This window comes from Sinocyclocheilus anshuiensis, unplaced genomic scaffold, assembly GCF_001515605.1.
Source record: "Sinocyclocheilus anshuiensis isolate Anshui unplaced genomic scaffold, SAMN03320099.WGS_v1.1 scaffold2512, whole genome shotgun sequence".
Lineage (NCBI taxonomy): Eukaryota > Metazoa > Chordata > Actinopteri > Cypriniformes > Cyprinidae > Sinocyclocheilus > Sinocyclocheilus anshuiensis.
Window position 1 is genome coordinate 232936 of NW_015541014.1, and position 23227 is coordinate 256162.

Consider the following 23227-nt stretch of genomic DNA (forward strand, 5'->3'; position numbering starts at 1 on the left):
ACTACAACGCATATTTTCCGGGATTTGTGATATCACAAATATCGACGAATGGGACGAGACCTGGTTGAGCTGCACTAGAGAAGGCAACGAGTGTTATCACTATGTCGGAGACACACTAGCTTTCCCAAGGCAGACGAACTTAGAGTGGTTACAATCATCCGGGTTTAAATCGCGCTCAAATTGATTTTTATATTGACGCAATATTTACACATAAGCTCACAGTAATGGTAAGGGGTATGACGTTTCCCGACCAGGCGCAGAGTGGTGCCAATCACAACACACACTGGCCCAGCTAACCAATCACAACACATTTCGTATTTCAGAAGGCGGGCCGTCATTTAATACAGGAACTATTCGAGCCGTTCATGCCAGACTGGGGAGAGAGGTGTTGTAATAATGTAAAATATGTGAAAAATAATGTGTTTTTCGAACAACCTAGTATGAGAGACTGTTCTAGTACACCCCCAAAACAAAATCAAGACTTTGTAAAAGAGCATAATAGGACCCCTTTTAACTTCAAACACATTTAGACTATTATTTTCCAATACATTTAAAATATATTTATTATTTTCATAATCAATGACTAGAAGTCTTGTTTTAAATTACAAATTTTTAATATATATTCCACAATGCATAATCAAATATCTTACCCCCTGTACCCCTGTTATTTTTTCTAATTTTCACAGATTTTTTCTTAAATGCTTAATTTGGCCCATGGACTTTTTTAAACTTTTTATTAATTTAATTTAATTTAATCGCATAGAGAAAATGAATTGAAAAAATACTTTACCTAATGGAAACGTTGCATTCTATTTAGCTTAAATCTATCATAGCTTAAATTCTGATAATAATGAGTATCAACACTTGTATTCTTTAATAGTATAGCGTTTTAAACAGCACACCTTATTTTGTCAATTTTGGTTAAACAGTTCAGAACTGAACTTCCTGTCTCGTACTCCCGCCATAAAATATATAATCATGCCATGTTTATCGGTTTCTTGTCTCCAACACATGAGTTCACATAATTTGTTGCGCTAATGCCCTTTTAATATGCTCACAGATCACAGCTTGAGCTGAACAACCTAATAAATAAATAAATACTTCCTGACTCATTCTGTCCACAAAGACAAGCTATGGGCTTGTCTTGACCCCAAGAATGGTCATGCTAGTTAAAGCTGTCAAACAGAGAAGCATTAAGAGATCAAACCTGAGAGAAGAGTTATGTCATGTGACACTTTTTACACTTCAGGAGTGGACAAAATGAAAGGTTTAAGGGTTTTGGTCATGGTCAAGGAGCTGAAGGTTACAGGATTTGTAACCAACCATTGATTCAGCTGGAATCATATGCAAGTCCTCACTGCCAAAATCAGATGAAGTCCGAACTTAAACTGAGAATAGGTTACAGTTGCTATAAATACAATTCCATTTTGCTTGGCAAAACATTTAGTGATTTAGTCTACTTACAATACAATAATCCTAAAGGAATTTTCTGTTTAATACAACTATATCTCTATCTAACAAGTCATAATTATTTCCTTATGACAGAAATTTATTTCCTGAAAAAAAAAAAACTGTCCTCATCATTGCTTGTCTTTTAAACAGTGTTAATGATAGCTTATGTACATCAGAGAGCAAGCTGAATACAGCAGGGATTGACGCTTGCATTTCACCCCTAAACTAACCCTTCATATATTCTCTCACCAGGACCAGAGAAAAACATCACAACAGTTTGTCAGCATGTGTAAAGCAAATGTGAAATGTGGGCCTGTACGTCAGATCTGTAAGGGAAAACTGGAAGAACTAACGTAAGAGCAAACACTGAAAGAAGATAAAGAGAATAAAGAAAGTTGTCAGTATGGCGACCTCACCAAGGGACACAAACTAGTGGCACGATTCTCGGTCTTTACCTTTTTTCCCCCGAAGGTTGTAAATAGCATCATCCATCTGCAGTGAACGCTGGGCTATTGTGAGAACTGTGAATAGGCTTCATTATTGCGATGAGAGGAATAAATAAATAAATATATGTGGCAGAAAAGCAGAACAATAAGCCCCTTTTCCTGCTTTTGACAAAGTCTTTCTGAGGGGTATCAGATGAAAATACGATGGAGGAGGAGAATATAGGGGGTGGGAGGGTTTAGTAGGAACCAATAGAAGAAACCTTGTTTAAGCAAGATGCCACTGAGTGCATTTACATTCACAACAAACATAAAAAAACATCAGCTTACTATGAATAACCAGAAAATGCAAGAAAGTGCATACATGATTTTAAAATTATAAGTTTTTTTTCCTCTGGCTTTCTTGTCCAAATATCACACACAGAAATGCACTAATTTAAAAAAAAAAACCTAAGAGAAAGTGGTGTGGATTATATTCAAAACAAGCGTCTTCTGCAATGACAATTTATCTGTTACACAAAATATCATGAATTTAAAGTATAATTGATTATTTGATCTTTAAAATTCCATGTTAAATGCTAAAATGTTAGACAAGAAACGCAACAAAATGTCTAAGTCATTTAAAGGCCCCACTGAAGTGTTATTTTCCTTGCACAAACAATGTGAAATACAGAGGGAGTGTGTAAGGTACACCAAATGCCTAGCTGTGAAACATCTGGGATTTCTCACAGGAGTAATGCTTGGAGAGCAAACATGAAATGCTTGGAGAACTAAAGGCTGACAGAAATGAGTTCAAAGGGATCTTGAACAGTGAGTGATTTGTTGCAGAGCAAAAGCAAGAGAAAAATCGGAGAAATTCAGAGAAAAGGAAAAAGTGGTTTTTAGAAGTACTGAAATTGTGAATTTTTAAGATATGAAAATCTATATTAAAATGTTATATTTTGAACATTATATAAAAATGATAAAAAATAAAAAAAAAGACTAAATAGTTACTGAAAATTAAGAAGTAATATTATGGCAGTGTTGAATATATCATATATTGGTGTAAAATGTTTCTCATGATATTCCACTGATACTAAAGGTTCTTGAAACAATATTGTTGTATTTACTCATTAATTATTAAAATAATTTGTGTTAATTCATATAATTTTTCTACCGTTCAGAGGAAATATGCTGTCTAAAAAAAGTAAACTCTAAAACTCATTGCATTGCGATGTATGAACCGTGACATATTCACCAACCTTTTAAAAGTGTCATCAGGTTCTCTTTGGCAGTGGAGGGGCTCCAGGACAGCAGCAATAGCAGCACTGCTTAACTGTTTCACATAGTCTGATCCTAGAAGTGCACTTTCCTTCAGCTGTTCAACCAGCCCCAGTACAAATCTCCACACTTCAATACTGCCTGCATCCTCTCGCTGGCAATAATGCCAGGCCAAACACCGTGATGCCAACCCCGCCGCCCTGCATGCTTCTGACTGGGGCCAAACCAGTTCTGTGAGGAGGGCCGTCTTACCCGTGCCCTGGCCCCCAGTCACTAGGACCCCTGGAGAGACACGGGCCGTTCCCTCCACGTTCTTTGTGGCGTCTCGTGCCTCTAGGTATCTTTGTAGTTTCTCGAGGGCCCATTCACGGCAGTTGAACCGCTGGCCCCGTAACAAGCTAGGTAACATGCTCCTCATCTGGCCCTCAGGAGATGAACAGGGACGGACCATGAGGATGTATCCGCCTCCATAGTCCCTAATAGAACAAGCAAAGCAAGTGGCTCTTGGGATCTCTTTAAACAGCTTGCACTGCAGTTAACACAGAAAGGGTAGTGGGGTTCAGTTGGGCTGTATGCAAATGATTGCTACTGAAAGGTTCCCGGAATGGAGAATCAGAGAGAGTGTCCTCAGATGACTGTTGGCTACAGGTGTGTTTGTATTTTGCAATTCCGTAGGTCCAAGTCATGCTGCTAGTCAGAAGCCCTGTAAGACAAAACAAACAAAAAGTGTGAGGAGAAGGGTGTAATTCAGCCCATGTTTAAATACTTTCCCTAACCCAGTTTAATATGCAGACACAAGTCATAATCATAATAATACCTTTCATAAATAAAATGAAGCTCAAAGTGCTTCAGAAGTCAGCAAATAAAAAATACGGAATAATTCAAATAAAAATGAAGTGAATCATTTACAAAGGAAAATACAAGGTTATACAAAAATGTATTGGTCGGCTAAACAGATTGTGCAACCCCAAACTATTGGTTGTGCCAATGTTGCTGTGTCTGACTGGTCAGGATGCAGATAATGTTTTGTAGTACCACTGTGTTTACACTAATCACAGAGTTTAATTCGTGAGTGGCTTACTTTATGAATGGTTTCTTGGTTTAGGCTACTGTAATGTAAATCTCATGCGATCTGGCAGTGCTGCGTTTAGCCATTATGCTCCAAAAACGTGGAACCTTTTACCGATTGAAAACAGTCATTATTTTCTCAATTCCGTTTGGTGATGCTAGCGGCACAGAAATTACACACTTCACCTTTAAATGAAAGCTTGGCATTTAACTCCATGAGATGCGAGAAGGAAAGGTTGAGAGAGAAACAGAAATAGAAAGAGGGGTAGAACATATCTGTCCCCTGATTAATGCGAGAGGTCGGATATGCCAATGACTCAAGGTGCTGACCCAACCCTTAACTTAAACTGTCCTAAGCAATAAAGAAATAAAGTTAAAGACAGTGAAAGAGAAAGAAAACACAAAATCTTACCTTTGAAATATGCGGTTTTATGTTTTCTCCATGGCAGTGTTCAGTCTCACCTCAAACGTATTACTCTCTCTTCACGTCTTTCTGTTGTTGCTCATTTCTTCCTCCTCACAGGTCTTATGGTTTTGCTGGCCAGACTGAAATCTACTCCTCCTTTCGCATATTCTCCACGGCTCCCAGCTGCTTACCGGTTTTTCTGGTCCTTTATCTCCTCCCCTCCTGCTCCTTAACCTGTCAGGGCATGAAGTGAAATAGCTGACTGCAAGAAAGAGAGAGAGAGAGAGCATGAGTAAGGGAGGAGTTAGGGTTTGGGGTCAAAGTTTAAACACAGATGCATGATGTCATATAGTGTTTCTCTTTCTTGCTTGCTTTCTTTGTCCATAGTACACATTCTCTTAAGAGAGCGAGAACTCATGGACAGAATCCAGATTGTTGCTCTAAATATACCTCACATGTCTGCAATTTATTAGAAGCCATAAAACAAAACGTAAGTGCCTTCAGTGAACAGCAACCTCATTACAACAAATACAATGCTGACAATGTATTATTTTACATGTCTAAATCAACAACTAACTAATCAACAACATATGGTGGGGGGTGGGGTAGTGTAGTGGTTAAAGATACAGGCTGTCTGCCCAGAGGTCGCAGGATCAAATTGTTACGGATGATCCATGAATCCTCTAACCATTGCACCCTCGAGGGAAGTGCCCAACCCAAGATTGCCCCAGGGGGACTCTCCCAGTAATTACTGTACTGTGGGTTACTTTGGATAAATGAGTCAGATGAATAACAAGTAGTTAAGTAATATTTTTACTTTTTTCTTAATTGCCCTGAATATATCTGCTGGCTTTCTAGACTTCTGTTCTAAATATATATAAAAAATTATTTTCATTTTCAGTCATTTTATTTCCAAAAATGATTGTGATTTTGCTGCTGATGACAGATTAACATGAAATATATTTATTCATAGATCACATCACAAATTTACCACCTTATACGAAATAAAGATAAAGATGCCGTGTTTATCGGTTCTTATAAAGATGCATTGCCAAGACAGCCAAACTGGATACTACTCACAAGGCTCATGATCTATCTATCTATCTATCTATCTATCTATCTATCTATCTATCTATCGCTGTTATTATCCCTCACCTGTCTATAATTACAGTTGTGACAAACGACACTCTTATGTTTTCCTGTGTTAGAATAAATGGGTAGTTTACATGAAAAGCCCAGAAGTGACAGCATTGTCCTGCAGTGTGACACATGCAAAACTGTATCAACAGCAATGTATAATTCTTGTATACATACTATAATGCAATTTTTATAACCTCATATAAATCATGAAATATTCGTGCATTTCAATTTTTTAAAAAGTGAAAAAGGTGATTAAAATGTGAAAACTGACAAGGCAAGTTCAGGTTGAGGCAAGTTGTTACTTTTTTATTGGGGCAAGTTGTCACACGTTTTAATATTACAGTATATATGTGTACACTTTATTATCCTCTTTACATTTTTGCTGTGTCAGGAATTGTTTCGTGTTTCATATATGCTTTGCTTTATATGATTTTCATATATGCATATATATTTGGCTTGTATTAAAAAAAATTTTTTTTAAGAAAAGAAAATGAAAGAAAAAAAAAATGTTATAACATGCATTGCATTTATTATGCTACAGACTATTAATCATTTAGCTGAAGCTTTGATCAAAGTGACAGGTTCAGTCCCTCCTGGAGTAATTTGAGGTTATGCATCTTGAGCAAAAACACACCTAGTTGACCTATACAGGTGAACCTATCACCAGCCATTTTTAACCATTATTAGGCTACAGTACACCAAGTCCAACTAAGTTCTGAGAGATAAATGACCCAGAACGTCAACATAAGAACACAGCTGATCGCAATGAAAAGATTTAGAAACCTTACCAGTGCACTCGGTTTCCAGTCTTCTGAATACCGTTTAATTGACCGGAACTGGAGACTCAGTGCAGGTTACAGGTGCCGCATCTTCATCATTCATTCACTACACTTGAACAGCAGGAACCCGAAGCCTTTGAATCCTTCACGACACAACGGTACAATTAAAATAACCTGTTCGTTTCTTGTCAGCATGGCAACAGATCCACGCGTGTCCACAGTATCGCTCCACGGCACATCTGTGGTCGAATCCACGCACTCAGACGCGTTGGTTTTGTACAGTGTAAGGTAGACGATGTTTGGTTACATGAAGCGTGATGTTATTCTGCGTCGTGTTCGTCGATAATTCTTGTAGGTTTGCACAAACGCAAATCACTTAATGTCTGCAAAAATAATTGAGCAGATCACGCGCTGCTCCCACACACTATTGGAAGTCTGTGGCAGCTCTAAGTTTTCATGCATATTGTTTTGTTTATTCACGATTGATTATTTGTCCACGAGGGGGCGTGATAGCGGAGAGATATGAGATAGCGGTTTGATGCAGTTATAATTCAAAATGGTAAACCTATTGGTTCCCAGGCGTTTGTGTGAGAAACATCTGTTCATTCTCATATTCACAGTTTCACAAATCGTGACATTTTTGCCTTTCTGTTGCCTGCTGAGAATGTTTAAGAACTGCTTGATGTTTTGACCTTTCTGGCACAAGAGTATTCTTTACAATAGCCTTTCCAGTTTCTGGGATGCACTGGAAATCCTCTGGTGTGATTTTGGCATTTGCAAGACAGGACCAGGAATTCAGAGAATACTGCTTGGAATAAACTCACAGCCAGTTTCCTGACTACAGTAACACACCAGCACCATTGCTTAAAGTTTTCTTCCTCTTTCATTTAGTTGGCAAACCTAAAATGTTTATACAGTTTTCAGTCACTAATGATCCTTCACTTTGATTATAATTATTATATTTTCAACATAGGTTACAGCAGATTCCCCTTTAATGCAGTAATTAACAAGAGCAATATGCAGCACATAGAGAAACATGGATTGAAATTGATCTGAGATGTTAAAATGATTTCATCTAGGTCTGAGCAATGCATTCAGCTTTTTTCCTCTCACATGAATCAATTTTCCCTCCCACACAAGCCTATAACTTTGCATTTGTTGCCTGGAGGTCTGCTCAATTTTACAACTATAACAGATACATTTTCTTAAGAGAATGAAGCAGAGATGGTTCACCTCACAAAGGATCAAATGTGTGACTGTTCTGTGTAACACAAGGCTATGTAAACATTGAGCAGACAAAGTCCAGACATGAGATTGTGCATTAACAGTTTCTGGATGCTGTGATTGAATGACGAGGCAAGTACAAGGCTGCAGGGGATGATATTGTTACATAATTTAACCAAAAGGGTTTTTGTTGTTATGCCCGGACACCACTGTAATACACTCTGGCCATGTCAGGGTCAGGAAAACACAGTTGTGTTACTTGGCCTCCTGTGATCGGCTTTAGTCTCTGTGCTCCAGGTGCTTTCAGTTTTCTGGAGAAGAGTATACTGTGAATGATAAGACAGATGGCACAGTGTCTGCATCTATGTTTTGTATTCTGCTAGATTATGACTTAGCCTCATTTTGTTCACATATACTGTAAGAGCTCTTGCATTTGCATATTCAAATCCTGAAACTGACTTTGTAGTTGTCAACTATATATTATATATGTAGGTCAATGGAAGGATCTCATTTGTCCTAATAAGTGCAATGACAGTGCGATTATTTGGGTTGGTTTTAATCGTACATGTCTTTATGGCACCTTTAATCCATTATTTGTGCTCTACTTCGTCTGTTCTTTTCACAACCTCAGATTGGTGCGCTTTTTAAACCCTGACCCTGCATGTTACTTAACCGTTTGCAGTGGCATTATGCATAATGCTTTTTGCTTGCATTACTTGCCTCTTGTTTTCTGGTTTGAGAACCTCACACTACACAAAATGTGTCAAGATGAAATATTACACTTTTAAAAATTAAGATTCCAAAAGTTTTTGTTTTTTGTTTTTTTGCAGCAATGCTATAGAAGAACCATTTTTTGGTTCCCTAAAGAATGTTTCTGTTAACAGATCTTAAAAGAACAATTTTTTTTTTCTTGGAAGGAACATTCACTAAAAAGAACCTTGTGGAATGGAGAGGTTCCATGAGTTAAAGGATCTTCATGGAACCAGAGATGCCAGGTTAGAACTTTATTTTTAATAGTGTATCTTATTTATGACTTAAACACACATGTTTTAGTGCCTTGGCAGCAATATTTTGGTGGATGCTACCTTATATGTTACCTCTTTTTGGGGCATTCATTTGCATTCATTCATTTTAACATATGTGATATACACTGGACAAGCAGTGGCAAAGCAGACAGTTGGTTAGGATGCTGAACCGGTCTTTGTCAAGCAGGGGGAAGCAACAGTCTTTTAACCATTGTTTTGCCCAACTGCACTTCGCTGCTCAGTTGCTGAAGCATTGCTATTGATTCCTTGGGCGCAGCTTTACCCGTTTACACCAGACGTTTCACCCAATTACTGGTTCTGTGGTGGGCAACTACCAAAACGATTTCCAGAACTGCTCTATGTGCTACTTAATGCGATGTGAGAAACATGGAGAGTGAGAAAGAGGAAGAAAAAATAGTGCTACACCAATGAGGGGCGGTTCTGTGTGATGGTAACCTTTAAAAACATTCTAGATGGAAATCTTTGAACATTTTCATGTTTTTGTTTATCTTTCTTTATCTTGCAACATCACTGCCAATATCAGTACTAAAACATGTAAATAAATACTACACACGTGTCCTTTCCATTACAAACACATTTTGGCCCTTGCTTGAGAACTAGTTTATCACATGATAATATTAAGAAACATTTTTCCATGGCCTGTTTTGATTAATTTCTCAATACGGGTTTCATTTAATGTATTTTATATTTATTTATTTATTTATTTCAAATGTGCTGCAGAATTCAGGTATTGTAGAAAGTTCTATGGGAGTGATGGCCACTATTCAATTCACTCATTTTTAATACATAATAGTCCCACAATAGAGACAGACTTGTGTGAATGTCTTTACATTATAATAGCAAAATATCTTAATATCTTACTTAATATCAATATATTTATCTATTTGTGTTTAGACATTTAAAGAAATATAGCACAAACAAATTTTTCAAACAAAATATTTTGCAAAACAAAATGTGTTCATATTATAAAACAGTACTTATATTGTTCAAAATTAAATGAATATTTAATGATGCTAAAATGTACACTTACCGTTTCTTTAGAAATAAATTTTTATGATAAAATAATATTTATCTCAGTTACTTTTGAGTATGGCTTATACCAGAGTATAAAGGTGCATGTTGTGTACAGTCATGGCCAAAGTTTTGGCAGTGACATAAATTTTGTGTTTTGCAAAATTTGCTGCTTAAGCTGTTGTGGTGTTCATTCACATTGTTTCTAGATTATTGTGTAGAGTGATCAGATGCATTTGAAATAATTGCTAAAAGCTTCATTGGCCAAAAAATGAACTTTTCACAAAAAAAACAAACAAATTTCACTGTTTTTTTTTATCCTGACACACAATGACCAGCTAACATTAATTGACTAATCATATCAGCAGCATATGTGAAAGTGTGAATGAGTACTAGTCAGGTGAAATCACTATCATACTAATTAGATTGTAAGAGCAGACTGATTGCTATTAAAGGAGGGAAGAAGCGTTTCCAATCATTGTGGTCTTGTTAGCAATGGTTACCGCCAAAGAAACATGTGCAGCCATCATCGCGTTGCATCAAAATGGCCTCACATGCAAGGAAATTGCTACAAAGAATATTGCATCTGAAAGAACCATTTACCAGATCATCAAGAATTTCAAGGAGAGAGGTTGGACTGGAGTGAAGAAGTCTTCAGGACGTCCCAGAGTGTCCAGCAAGCGCCAGGACGTCTCCTCCTGAGGACTCAGCTACAGAATCGCGTCACCAGCAGTGCAGAGCTTGCTCAGGAATGGCAGCAGGTTGGTGTGAGAGCATCTGCACGCACAGTGAGGCCAAGACTTTTGGACAACGGCCTGGTGTCAAGAAGGGCAGCAAAGAAGCCACTTCTCTCCAAGAAGAAACGTCAAGGACAGACTGAAATTCTGCAGGAAGTACAAGGATTGGACAGCAGAAGACTAGTGCAAAGTTATTTTCTCTGATGAAGCTTCTTTCTGACTGTTTAGGACATCTGGAAAAGCGATTGTTTGGAGAAGAAAGGTGAACGCTACCATGAGTCCTGTGTTGTGCCAACAGTGAGGCATCCTGAGACCATCCATGTGTGGGGTTGCTTTTCAAACAAGAGAGTTTGCTCACTCATAATTCTGCCCAAAAACACTGACATGAATAAAGAATGGTATCAAAGCGTCCTGCAAGAGCGACTTCTTCCAACGATCCATGAGCAATTTGGTGATGATCCGTGCATTTTCCAGCATGATGGAGCACCATGTCACAAAGCAAGAGTGATAAAGAAGTGGCTCGAAGATCATTACATTGAAATTTTGGATCCGTGGCCAGGCAACTCCCCAGATCTCAATCCCATAGAGAACCTGTGGTCAGTCCTCAAAAGGCGAGTGGACAAGCAGAAGCCCACAAATTGTGATCAACTCCGAGAACTAATAAGGCAAGAATGGATCACCATCAGTCAGGATTTGTCCCAGAAGCTAATATCCAGCATGCCAGAGCGAATTGCAGAGGTTATGAAGAACAAGGGTCAACACTGTAAATATTGACTCATTATATTTTTTTGCCAATAAAAGCCTTTAAAACTTATGATATGCTTATCGTTGTTTTTCAGCATACCATAGAAACTTGTGGAAAAATAATCTACAAATACTGAAGCAGCGAACTTTGCAAAACATAAAATTTATGTCACTGCCAAAACATTTGGCCATGACTGTATGTATATCACAGTTAGACTTATGTATACTTTTTGAAGCACGGACCTGCACATGTGATGTTCAAGGTCACACTTATATAATTCATTAGGGCCAAAAATGCTGTGATATAATCAGGTGGTTTTGTAAGTAATTTTTATGAACAAAAACTAAAATATATAATACATTTTTAAAATGTACTTTCTTCCTTTTGCTTTTTAAATATAAAGGATTTTAGGTTAGTGGCAGTGAGGAAAAATGAGTTCATAGATCTCTAGATTTGGCTGTGGGCCTTTACTATGAGACACAGTTGTTCCCTTCATGAAAGGAGGTAGTCTGTGTGGTCAGTGACATGTGCAAGGCTGGATGCTGATGCTAAAACCAGATGCTTTTTTCTTTTAAACATTATTTAGATCAGATGAATTTTCACTCGTTGAATGAATACTGATTTGCAGAACAGAGAATTCTCTAGAATGTTTCTGTAATAATAGGAATATGAATATTACTTTTGTGTGTTCTGTTATTTCTTGCAACAATTTGTTTCTGCTCACATGACAGTAAAATGATCTTGTAATCTTCCAAAATAATTAACTGTTCAAATGAAAATAAATAATTAAATATAAATAATAACTAGATATTAAAATTATGTAAATAAATGACCAAGGAATAATAATAATAATACAAAAACAGTGGCCTAGATCTAACCCCAAGAATTTCATATGTGCAACAAAAAGTGTTCATTTGCACTTACCACATATTGCACTTGCATTGTAATTTACACATATTTATAATATTTTTGTTTTTCATCATACAAATACATGAAAACATACAGCTGCCTTTATATTATAGGAAGGGGGTCACTCCTTCCACCAAAGGGATCAGCATATTTGGGGGGTCTGTGGCATTATAATATCTGAAAACCCATCAACTATAATAATATATATATAATAATAATGTGATGTAACAGTTTAATAAGAAATTTGAAGCATTTCATCTCTGCATTAGTTTGAATTCAGCAAGACTCTTGCTTATATGTGCATACTGTAGTAGCATGATTAGTGTAACTGCTTCCATGAGTATTTCGACAGAGCAAAACAGTTTCTGTCAATGATCAACCTATCAAACTAAACTGCAGAGGTCAGCACTTCATATTGATTGTCTATGTTATTTAGGAAAAAGCGACAGAGCATACATGCATTTGTGCACACATTGACTTATCTTTTCATCAGTACATTTTCATCAATAAATTCTGTTTCTGCAAGGAATTGTTCACATCAGTAAAAGAACTACAAGAGACATTTTATGCATGCTTTTCAGTGCTAGGTTCTTTAAAATTCTACTGCAAATTGTACAAGAAATGTTATAACAAATTGAAACAACAGGCCAAAAAAAACTATAGAGCCCTTTGAATGTGTCTTTTGAATGTGGATTTTCTTTTAGTGACCAACCTATCTGATGGCTTTATCATTTTTACACTATATGCTTCATACATGAATGTGACTTTGTTTACAATGTTTAGAATTGGAAACTTATTTGGGGTTATGTATGGAAGGATATTTCGTACTATTTTCAAAAGGAATTGCAAATTGTATTTTCAATTGCGTTTTCCACATGTGGACGCATAAATAGTGACATAATCCAAACACAATTGTAAATCTTGCATTACTGTTTGCGTTTTTGCAAACGCACAGTGACTGACAAATTTTAAATGGAAAAGCAAAGTCCATTTGCAACTGCCCCATGTCTTACGAGTTATGAGCCTGTGATATTTAAATAGCAATATTAATTACCACGTCTGCTTTTTCACTCTCTCTGACTGCGTCGCGCATGTAACCTGCCAAAATTCAAATGGAATCGCAATTCCTTTAACATTTGAATTTCCAATGCCTTCCACGGAAACCTGTCAATCAGTGTCAGGGGTGGGACTATACTATGAGATGTGTTTGTATTTAGAAGTGACGTCACTCACAGATGATTGTGCCGAATGCTTTGAACAGTGGAGGTAATCGGTAAAGTCTCCGCTAAAGGCAGCTGCCAATCCGATAGATGCATGTAAACGAACAGACAGTGCAACCCGGGTCTCCTTATAGTCAATAAATAATAACGTCGTTTTTACCCCAAATCCAGCGACAATCCCCTGCTATCAGCGGGAGCCACAACGGTACGCACAATAGGTTAATATTTACCATTAACCAAACGCTTTTCACCTGTCTCAAGATCTCTCACTCTTTACACTCTGACTGATGCAAGTGAGTAAACAGATCTACAACTTATTATCACTGGTTACTGGAGTAACCGTGGTTCTATGAATGGTGGAACACTGCCAGAGACAGTCAATACATGGTGGAAGGAGTTGCATCTTGCGTTTGAGAATTGAGAATCTCATATTAATTCAGTCACACGTGACTTAGACCGATGACCTGCCGGAAGCTATATCAGCTCCTGACCACATCACGGTCGGTTCTATGAATGTTCCATTCATAGAACCACGGCTACGCCAGTAACCAGCATTCTATTTCACTGTTTCAGACCGCCAGAGACGGTCAATACATGGTGGAAGACGAATACAGCCAAGTCACGTGGATATAAGCTCAAACATCTTCTGTAAATATGGCAGAACTGATCAAAGAAGAAGGAGCCACATTAAGTCGATAAAACCTTGTGAATGTGCAAGGTGATGCCCATGTAGCTGCCACACATATTTCCGAAATAGTCACACCACGTAATGCTGCATAAGAAGTGGCAACTGCCCGAGTGGAATGACATTTAACAGTTTCTGGCAATACACGGCCTGTTGCACGATATGCTTCAACAATAGTGTCCGCCACCCAGTGAGCGAGCCTTTGTTTCGACAAAGGTGCACCTTTCTTGCCAGGTCCAAAACAGTCAAAAAGCTGGTCCGTGACACGCCATGAGGCAGTCCTCGATACATACTGCTTCAACATACGGATTGGACATAGGGCTGCCCCTGAGGCCCTTTCCTCCTGCATGAACGCTGCCAGCTGAATAGGTTGATTTGTGAACTGAGGTGACAATACCTTGGGCTGAAAGGCTGGATTCGGCCAGAGTGTAACTTGACTGTTCTCTGGTCCCCACCTGAGACACTGCGAACTCACCGACAATACATGCAACTCGCTGACTCTTCTGGCTGATGTAATGGCCAACAGAAATGCTGTCTTCATAGAGATGCTCCTTATGTCTGCTTGCTCAACAGGCTCATAGGGTGCTAAACACAACCTGCCCAATACCACCCGTAAATCCCACTGGGTACACTCTAAAAAATGCTGGGTTGTTTCAACCCAACTTTGGGTCAAATATGGACTAACCCAACTTTTGGGTTAAAATTGTAATTAAAAAATTTAACCCAACAGCTGGGTTAGTCCATATTTGACCCAAAGTTGGGTTGAAACAACCCAGCATTTTTTAGAGTGTACATACTGCCTGTACTGGTGGCTTCAGACGTACAGCCACTTTAAGAAAAGCCACCACTAGTCTATTCGCACCAATTGATAATTGATCCACAGGATCCCGGTGGGCTGACAGGGCAGCCACATACAATTTAAGTGTGGCTGGAAAGCATCCAGCATCCAACAAATACTGCAGGAAGTCCAACACCACACTTATCGGGCAATCAATTGGACTGAGAGCCCGGTCTGCGCACCAAGAGACAAACTGCTTCCACTTACTCGCATAAGTGCGGTGTGTTGAAGGAGCCCTAGCACTCATGACCATCTTCCTCATTCCCGCTGAACACTGGGATAGCATCCTCTCAACCCCAGGGGCCAGATGCACAATTTCAGCCTGTCCGGGACGGGATGCCACAACGCTCCTTTCAGTTGTGACAGCAGATCCCTCCGAACTGGCAGCGGCTGAGGCGGACCAGTTGTCAGAGTCAATAGGAGGCTGACCAACAAGGAGCCACTAGAAGGAGTCTGTGATGCCTCTCCTGTGCCCGCCTCAGGAAAGACCAAAGAAGAGGAATTGGAGGAAATGCATAGAGGAGCAGATCTGGCCATTCGTGGGCCAGAGCATCCTGTCCCAATGAGCCCTCTTCCTCCTGCACCGAAAACCATAGCGGACAATGTGTCGTCGAATTGCTGGCAAAAAGGTCTATGGCTGCTGTCCCGTAATTCTTCCAAATTGACTGAACAACCTCCTTGTGTAGACACCATTCCCCTGGTCTTGGTCCTGAATGGGAAAGTGAGTCCGCCACACTGTTGCAGCAACCGGGAATGTGAGTTGCTCTGACTGAGGGGAAGTGCTTGTACGCCCAACACAGGAGCCTTCTCGTTAACTGGAGACAAGGTAGGGACCTTGTGCCCCCCTGGTGGTTAAAAATGCCACTGTAGTATTGTCTGTCCTTACCAGAATGTGTCTCCCCGACAGTTCTTGCCTGAAATGTCTCAAAGTTAGAAACACTGCCCATAGTTCCAGAAGATTGATGTGAGAGGCCCTTAACTGTGGGTAACTGCCCAGTACACCTCTGTGTTGCCACAGTCCTCCCCACCCGCTGAGGGAGGCATCCGTGGTTACCACCTCCCTGCATGCTGGGGGTGGCCCAATTGGAACTCCCCTCTGAAGAAACTTGTCCCTTCTCCAAAGTCTCAGGGAGGCAGCACAACTGGTTGTGACCCGAACCAGTGTGCGTCGATTGCGCTGGCTATTAAGTGTCTGGCTATTAACCAACATTGAAACGGGCGAAGAAGTAAAAGGCCCAGTTGGATGACTGATGATGCTGCAGTGAGAAGGCCTGCCAGTCGTACAAAGCTGATGAAGGGCAGCTTGTAATGAACCTGGAACTTTGCTACGGTTCCCTGCAGTGCCTGCCTTCTGCCCACAGTGAGGGTAGCTCTCATTGCTCTGGAATCCAACTGCATTGGATTCACAACAGCCAATTGTCCAGGTACGGAAAAATCAGCATGCCTTCTCATTGAAGTTTATCCAGCGCAACCTGAATGACGCGTGTGAACACCCTGGGAGAAAGAGACAGGCCAACCAGAAGGACTCTGAACTGATAAGCTCTGCCTTGAAAAGTAAACTGAAGGAACCTTCTGTGATGTGAGGCGATGGGGATCCTTCAGGTCCACTAAAGTGAAACACATTCCGGGTTCGATTGCATGTCGAACATCTACAATCCGCAAAATGTGGAAAGGAAGGCACTTGAGGTTCTTGTTTAAGCGCCTGAGATCCAGGATGGGCCTGAATTATCTTTTTTTTTGCCAGTGAGCGCAACAATACTCTGAATGCACAGGTATGCACACGCGGTGAGCACAGAACCCTGGTAAACCAATAAACCAACAGTACTCACCACAGCGACTGAAACACCGCTTGTAAGGACCTTGGATAACCAGTGGGTCCAATATAATCCAATCCAAACATCCAATGATGAATCCAACATAATTCAACGCAATCCTTCAACGTAATTCTTTGCTCTCTTGAGACACAGCTATAGTGGGGAGCGAGCGCCAACCCAAAAGCTGTGCACTCTCGAACGAGATCTCTCCGCGAGAATGACAAAGAGACCAACAGTGACGTGGTCAGGATCTGATAAAGCTTCCGACAGGTCATCGGTCTAAGTCACGTGTGACTGAATTAATACGAGATTCTCGATGTGATGCACGAGACGCGACTCCTTCCACCATGTATTGACCGCCTCTGGCGGTCTGAAACAGTGAAATAGAAATTTAATTCCTCTCTTTTAATCTGTAATGGAGCACGTGTCCTGTGGCACTTAAAGAGTTGTACCTGTCTCAAAATCTCTCTTGTACGCACTCCGAATCAAATCATCATTGCAACTCTGCTCTTAATTTGCCACCTTACCTTATATTTTTATTCCTCTCTAAGTGGACCTAAGTGTTGCGCCTGCCTCAACATCTTTCACTATTTACACTCCGATTGATGCACGTGACCATACAGAAAATGCTGCTACTTTTACTCTGCCTGCCCCAGATGACACTTCACCAGTCAGATCTAGGCACAGCTGTCACAGAACATGTCACAGCCAAAGTGAGTTAATATTAAAAGTCACGTGCATCAATCGCAGTGCTCGGTGGCTGTAAACAGTGAGAGATCTTGAGACAGGTGCGACGCTTAGGTGCCACGGGGCTCACACTCCATTACGGATTAAAATAAAAAAATATATAAGGTAAGGTGGAAAATAGGCAGGCTAATAAGAGTAGAAGGAGAGGCAGGTTGCACTGTCTGTTTGCTCACGTGTATCAGTCAGAGTGTAAACCATGAAATCACATATGGGGTAAAAATGACGGAAATAATTATTGAATATAAGGAGACCCGGGTTGCACTGTCTGTTCGTTTACACCAGGGTTGTCAAACTCAATTCCTGGAGGGCCGGAGCCCTGCAGAGTTTTATGCCAACCCTGCTCCAACTCACATACCATGTAGTTTTCAAATAAGCCTGAAGGACTTGATTAGTTGGATCAGGTGTGTTTAATTAGGGTTGAATCTACCTCTGCAGGGCCCCGGCCCTCCAGGAATTGAGTTTGACACCCCTGGTTTACACGCATCTATCGGATTGGCAGCTGCCTTTAGCGGAGCCTTTACTGATTACCTCCACTGTTCAAAGCATTCGGCACAATCATCTGTGAATGATGTCACTTCCCAATACAAACACGCCTCATAGTATAGTCCCACCCCTGACACTGATTGACAGGTTTCCGTGTAAGGCATTGGAAATTCAAATGCTGAAGGAATTGCGATTCCATTTGAGTTTTGGCTGGTTACATGCGCGATGCAGAGAGAGTGAAAAAGCAGATGTGGTAATTAATATTGTTATTTAAATATGACGGCTCATAACTCATAAGACATGGGAAATACAGTTGCAAATGGACTTTGCTTTTCCATTTGAAATTTTTCAGTCACTGTGTGTGTTCGCGAAAGCGAAAACGGTAATGCAAGATTTGCAATTGCATAATGTCACTATTTATGCGTCCACATATGGAAAGCGCAATTGAAAATGCAATTTGTAATTCCTTTTAAAATAGTCCGGAATATCCTTCCATAGTAATGCACACACCACCATGTTATTCACACATAAAACTATTCTCAAATTAATATATTTATATTAATTTGTCAAAAAAAAATGAAGAAATAAAATGCATGCAGTTACTAAATACAGCATAAAATACTGTATACTCTTCTGTATTTTCCTAAGTAAGAAAAGTTTGAAAAAGCATGCTAGTGCATTTATGAACTATCATGCCAATGACTGCTGACCTGCAAGGGGGTCTCTGATAATGCTTCATAATGCATGCCAAGTATCATTACCTCATGATACATGGATCTTTGCATTGCTCAACTCGTGTTACCTGTACCAACCCCAATACCCCACCAGAAAGTCCTTGAAAAAAAAAAAAACATGTACCTTGACCAGCTTGTGGATGGGGGAGTCAGGGGAAGCGTGCAAACGTGCATTTGTTTAGTGGGGGCATGTAACTGAATGTCCCTTCCTACGCTCTAAGCAAACGGGGGCGTACGTGTCGTCTCCAGCGTGCATGCAAGATAGTCTCTGGTGAAGGGTATAAATTGGGGACATCAGGTTGTGCTGTACCTTCTCCAGCCGAGCTCTGTCTCACCAGAGGACCCTGCTGACCATGAGGCTCATTCAAACGCTCACTCTGTGCCTGGCTCTCTCACTGAGCCTCGCTGCTCCCTCGTGAGTATACACACAGACACCTGTCAACACATAGTGTACAGTGTTAAAATGAATCATAATACTAAATAATGTGAACAAAATAGCTACGATAGTGTGTTACAAGTGTGCTACTTTAACATATCATTAATAATAATTACTTTTTTGCAAACAATTCTGCCCGTTTGAAGTGGGATTTTAGGTGTGTAATTGTGTGAACCAACATTTTGATTTCTTCACCTTTGACTGCTTGGTCTCTAACTTATTAAATTCTTGCATTCACTGTTAATAGTTTTACATTTACGTTTACCCATTTAGAAGATTATTTCATCAAACAATTTTTGCAATTTATCAAAAGTGACTTACAATGGTAAAATTTATTTATAAGGTAGATTAGTATACAGTAGTATAACAGTTTAAGAAAAAAAATTTATCTCAGACACGGATATTCTTTAAGATTTGCTTTACATATCTTACATATTGCCTGAATTGCTTGAAATCTGTTTTTTTTTTTCAAACAAATTACAAAACACATACTTATAAATAAATCTAATAATCTAATTGTCTAATAGCTGAAAATGTGACATACCACTATTTTGTTATAAATAGGGATATTGCAGTGTGCTGTAATCTGTAATTTTAGCATCCACTTCTTTGTTTCTTTGTGTTCAGGCACCATATGGAGGGTCATGCTCAAAAAGGTGGGTCTTGTAAATGGCTAGATTAAAACTCTTTCCCTAAGTGGGCAGTAAATGAAAGTGATATATTAGTATATTCTGATTTCATCAAGACATATTTCATATAACTTTTTTTTTCAGACGAACCTGATGCTGAAGGACATAAGCATGAATTGCACCATGGTGCTAAGCTTGACCGCTGTGCAGGAATGGAGTTTGATGCAGTTGCTGTGAACGAGGAGGGAATTCCTTATTTTTTCAAGGGTGAGAGATGGTTGATCAGAGAAGACTTTTATTCAAAAAAAAAAACAATTAAAAATAATATAAAATATAAAATATAATATAAAAATAAGAACTTTTTTGTGAATTTGGGATTACCTCATTATCTTTTTTTTATATACATATATAATGGCCTTTAATTGACCTTTCTCTTTGATTTTTGACTGAAGGCGACCACTTGTTCAAGGGTTTCCATGGCAAGGCAGAGCTATCTAATGAAACTTTCCCTGAGCTGGACGACCATCATCACCTGGGACATGTGGATGCTGCATTCCGCATGCATTCTGAAGACAGCCCAGACCACCATGACCACCAGTTCTTCTTCCTGGTAAATTTATCATTCTCTTAAGTGAAATTTCTAAACCATAGTGATGTTTATTTTATGTATCAGACATGTGAACTAATGTCTTCTTTAACATCATTAAAGGACAACAAGGTTTTCAGCTACTACAAGCACAAGCTGGAGAAGGACTATCCCAAAGATATCTCTGAAGTTTTCCCTGGAATTCCTGACCATTTGGATGCTGCAGTGGAGTGTCCCAAGCCAGACTGTACGGATGACACTGTAATCTTTTTCAAAGGTATTATAGGATATTGTGGTCTTTTTTATCTGCACAGGTTAAAACATGATGGAAATGTAATAAGTATGTTGAGAGGTTTTGTTGTGTCTAAATTCCTTCATAATCCACCAAAGGTGATGAGATCTACCACTTTAATATGAAGACCAAGAAGGTTGATGAAAAGGAATTCAAGAGCATGCCCAACTGCACCGGAGCCTTCCGTTACATGGATCATTATTACTGCTTCCATGGACATCAGTTCTCCAAGTTTGACCCAGCTACAGGAGAAGTACATGGCAAATATCCAAAGGAGACCCGTGATTACTTCATGAGATGCCCACATTTTGGTAAGTGTAATAATGAACATGCAAGTGTGGAAAAGTTATAAGGCTGGAGAAAGCAACTTGGCATTACAAAAAAGGTGAACTTTGCGTCTGGTGCCTCTCCAGGACAAAAGAGCACTGATGACCACATTGAGAGAGAACAGTGCAGCCGTGTGCACTTGGATGCTATTACATCTGACGACGATGGCAGCGTATTTGCTTTCAGAGGTGAGTTTCCTATTGTTATTTCATCCAGACAGCATTATAGTGATAAGGATTTTTGTCAAGGACTCTTTCAGGTTATATCGTTACGCCAGTATTTGGTGTTTATTAGTCAATGAATTATTTCAAACGATACCTTCAAAAACGAAGAACCCTGCTTCTCAATTTGCATGCTAACCGACTTAAATAGTATTCAAGATCAGTACTCTTAAATAGGCTACTATTTAGGGTGGCGTCACAGAATCATTCACTGACCCATTCGTGAGTCACTGAACCATTCATGAGTCATTAAATCATTCATTTTGCCGATTTGTTGAAAACACAGGTTCATAAGCAGATGCATTGTTTGCACCATGTGGCTGTAATGTTTGTTATGACTAATTTAACAAATGCAATTTCAGAAGGTTCATTGACACAATCATCTGTAAAACAAATCCTTGTTTCTCGTCCCTAGGGCACCACTTCCTCAGCATAACTGGTGATAAGTTTCATTCAGACACAATTGAGAGTGCTTTCAAAGAGTTGCACAGTGAAGTGGATGCAGTCTTCTCTTGTGAGGGCCATCTCTACATGATCAAGGTTCATTTGTGCAGCAAATGACTTTCACCAGGCTTTATAACATTAGATGCCTCTTAAACTATTGTACTCAGTGAAGTGAAAATGTCTGCGTTTATCTTCTCATATATTCTGTTCCATGTGCAGGATAATGAGGTGTTTGTGTACAAAGCTGGAGAGCCACACACACACCTGGAAGGTTACCCCAAACCTCTGAAGGAGGTCCTGGGAATTGAGGGTCCCGTAGATGCTGCCTTTGTGTGCGCAGACCATCACATTGCTCATGTCATCAAAGGTATAAGCATTGGCATGCTTGTTCTGTAAAATACTGTAGATTGTCTAGCCTCATTACAAGCATTTGTCATCTAGTGACAGAAAGCTTACTGATTTTTGTACTGTAGGTCAAACAGTTTATAATGTTGACATGAAAGCCACCCCACGCGCGCCTGCGAAGGAAGGAAGCATAACACACTTCAAAAAGATTGATGCTGCCATGTGCGGACCCAAGGGTGTGACGGTTGTGATCGGTAACCATTACTACATATATGCGAGTCCCATGATTATGATGATGGCCAAAATCATGCCTGAACAGCACAGGGTGTCTCAGGAGCTGTTTGGCTGTGACCACTAGAGGGTGACATACAGAGAAAGAGAAGAGGAATTGCTGTGCAAGTGACCTAGTCTGTACAGACTGTGTGGGAATCTCTTAAAATAGCCACAGTAACTGCACTGACTAGGATTTTCAAGCAGTACCATATCCACTTTCTTCTAACTTTTGTCACTCTGATCTCAAATGAAAATCCCCACCTCTAATGTTCTGCTCAAATAATCTAGATCTTTACAAACATGTTAACATACAATCCAGGCTTTTACTGCATTGCACAGTGTGCTGACTAATGTATGTCTTTTACCACCAGTTATGTTTTATTTGAAGCTCCATCGAAGTCTAAATGATTGTTTCACCTTGCTCTAGCCTACTGTGGTTATTAAATAATCTTGTATTTTACATTTGTGTGTTTATTGTGATCCTACAATGTGCACATATGATATGATATCACGTGTGACATGGTTTTATGATTCGAGAATATAGTTGTTTAATATCTGTTGTTGTGTAATATTGCCTACCTATGATAACTTGTGCGATTAGCCTACAGTATTTCCGACCTCACCTGATGTGCGCAGCAGCGCAGGGATCGAGTATATTGAAAATTGAAAGTGTGAGTAATGTGAAACTAACATCAGTAGCCTGAAGTAAAAATGACAAGGGATCAGCAACATTGTCATGTGAACAAATTGATGCTTAAAAAACAGCCCCACAAAACCATGAAATGAACCAATCACCATAGGGGTGGACCAACTCCAGGGTAAGGCTAAAAGCAACCAAATCTATTAACTACAAACATAAACCCGTCTTTTTAGGCAAGAACCAGACATGGGTGTCATGTATAGGCTAATAAAATATGTTTAATGGGACTGAAT

General features: G+C 39.5%; 2 protein-coding genes across 3 annotated transcripts in view; one reads left to right on the top strand and one right to left on the bottom strand.

The window, feature by feature from the left end:
* Positions 1 to 6643, bottom strand: part of ankrd50l (ankyrin repeat domain 50-like) — a 16100-nt gene extending 9457 nt beyond the window's left edge. Inside the window, exons 1-3 of the mRNA XM_016488843.1 lie at positions 6558 to 6643; positions 4636 to 4891; positions 3137 to 3858 (exon numbers count right to left, since the gene is read on the bottom strand). Of these exons, the coding sequence (XP_016344329.1) occupies positions 3137 to 3606 (470 nt within the window). The 5' untranslated portion in view covers positions 3607 to 3858; positions 4636 to 4891; positions 6558 to 6643. The remainder of the gene's footprint in view (positions 1 to 3136; positions 3859 to 4635; positions 4892 to 6557) is intronic.
* A 12398-nt stretch (positions 6644 to 19041) lies between these two features.
* On the top strand, positions 19042 to 22715 carry hpxa (hemopexin a). 2 transcript variants are annotated; one of them, XM_016488845.1, is made up of 10 exons: positions 19042 to 19157; positions 19809 to 19833; positions 19951 to 20073; positions 20259 to 20416; positions 20516 to 20669; positions 20783 to 20995; positions 21098 to 21199; positions 21648 to 21772; positions 21896 to 22043; positions 22150 to 22715. In XM_016488845.1, exons 1-10 carry the CDS (start codon positions 19095 to 19097, stop codon positions 22377 to 22379), a joined length of 1341 nt encoding a protein of 446 aa, XP_016344331.1. In that variant the 5' UTR covers positions 19042 to 19094; the 3' UTR covers positions 22380 to 22715. The 2 variants fall into 2 exon arrangements, with proteins under 2 accessions (XP_016344331.1, XP_016344330.1); XM_016488844.1 differs by having other exon boundaries at positions 19042 to 19156; positions 19805 to 19833.
* Positions 22716 to 23227: the final 512 nt, after the last annotated feature.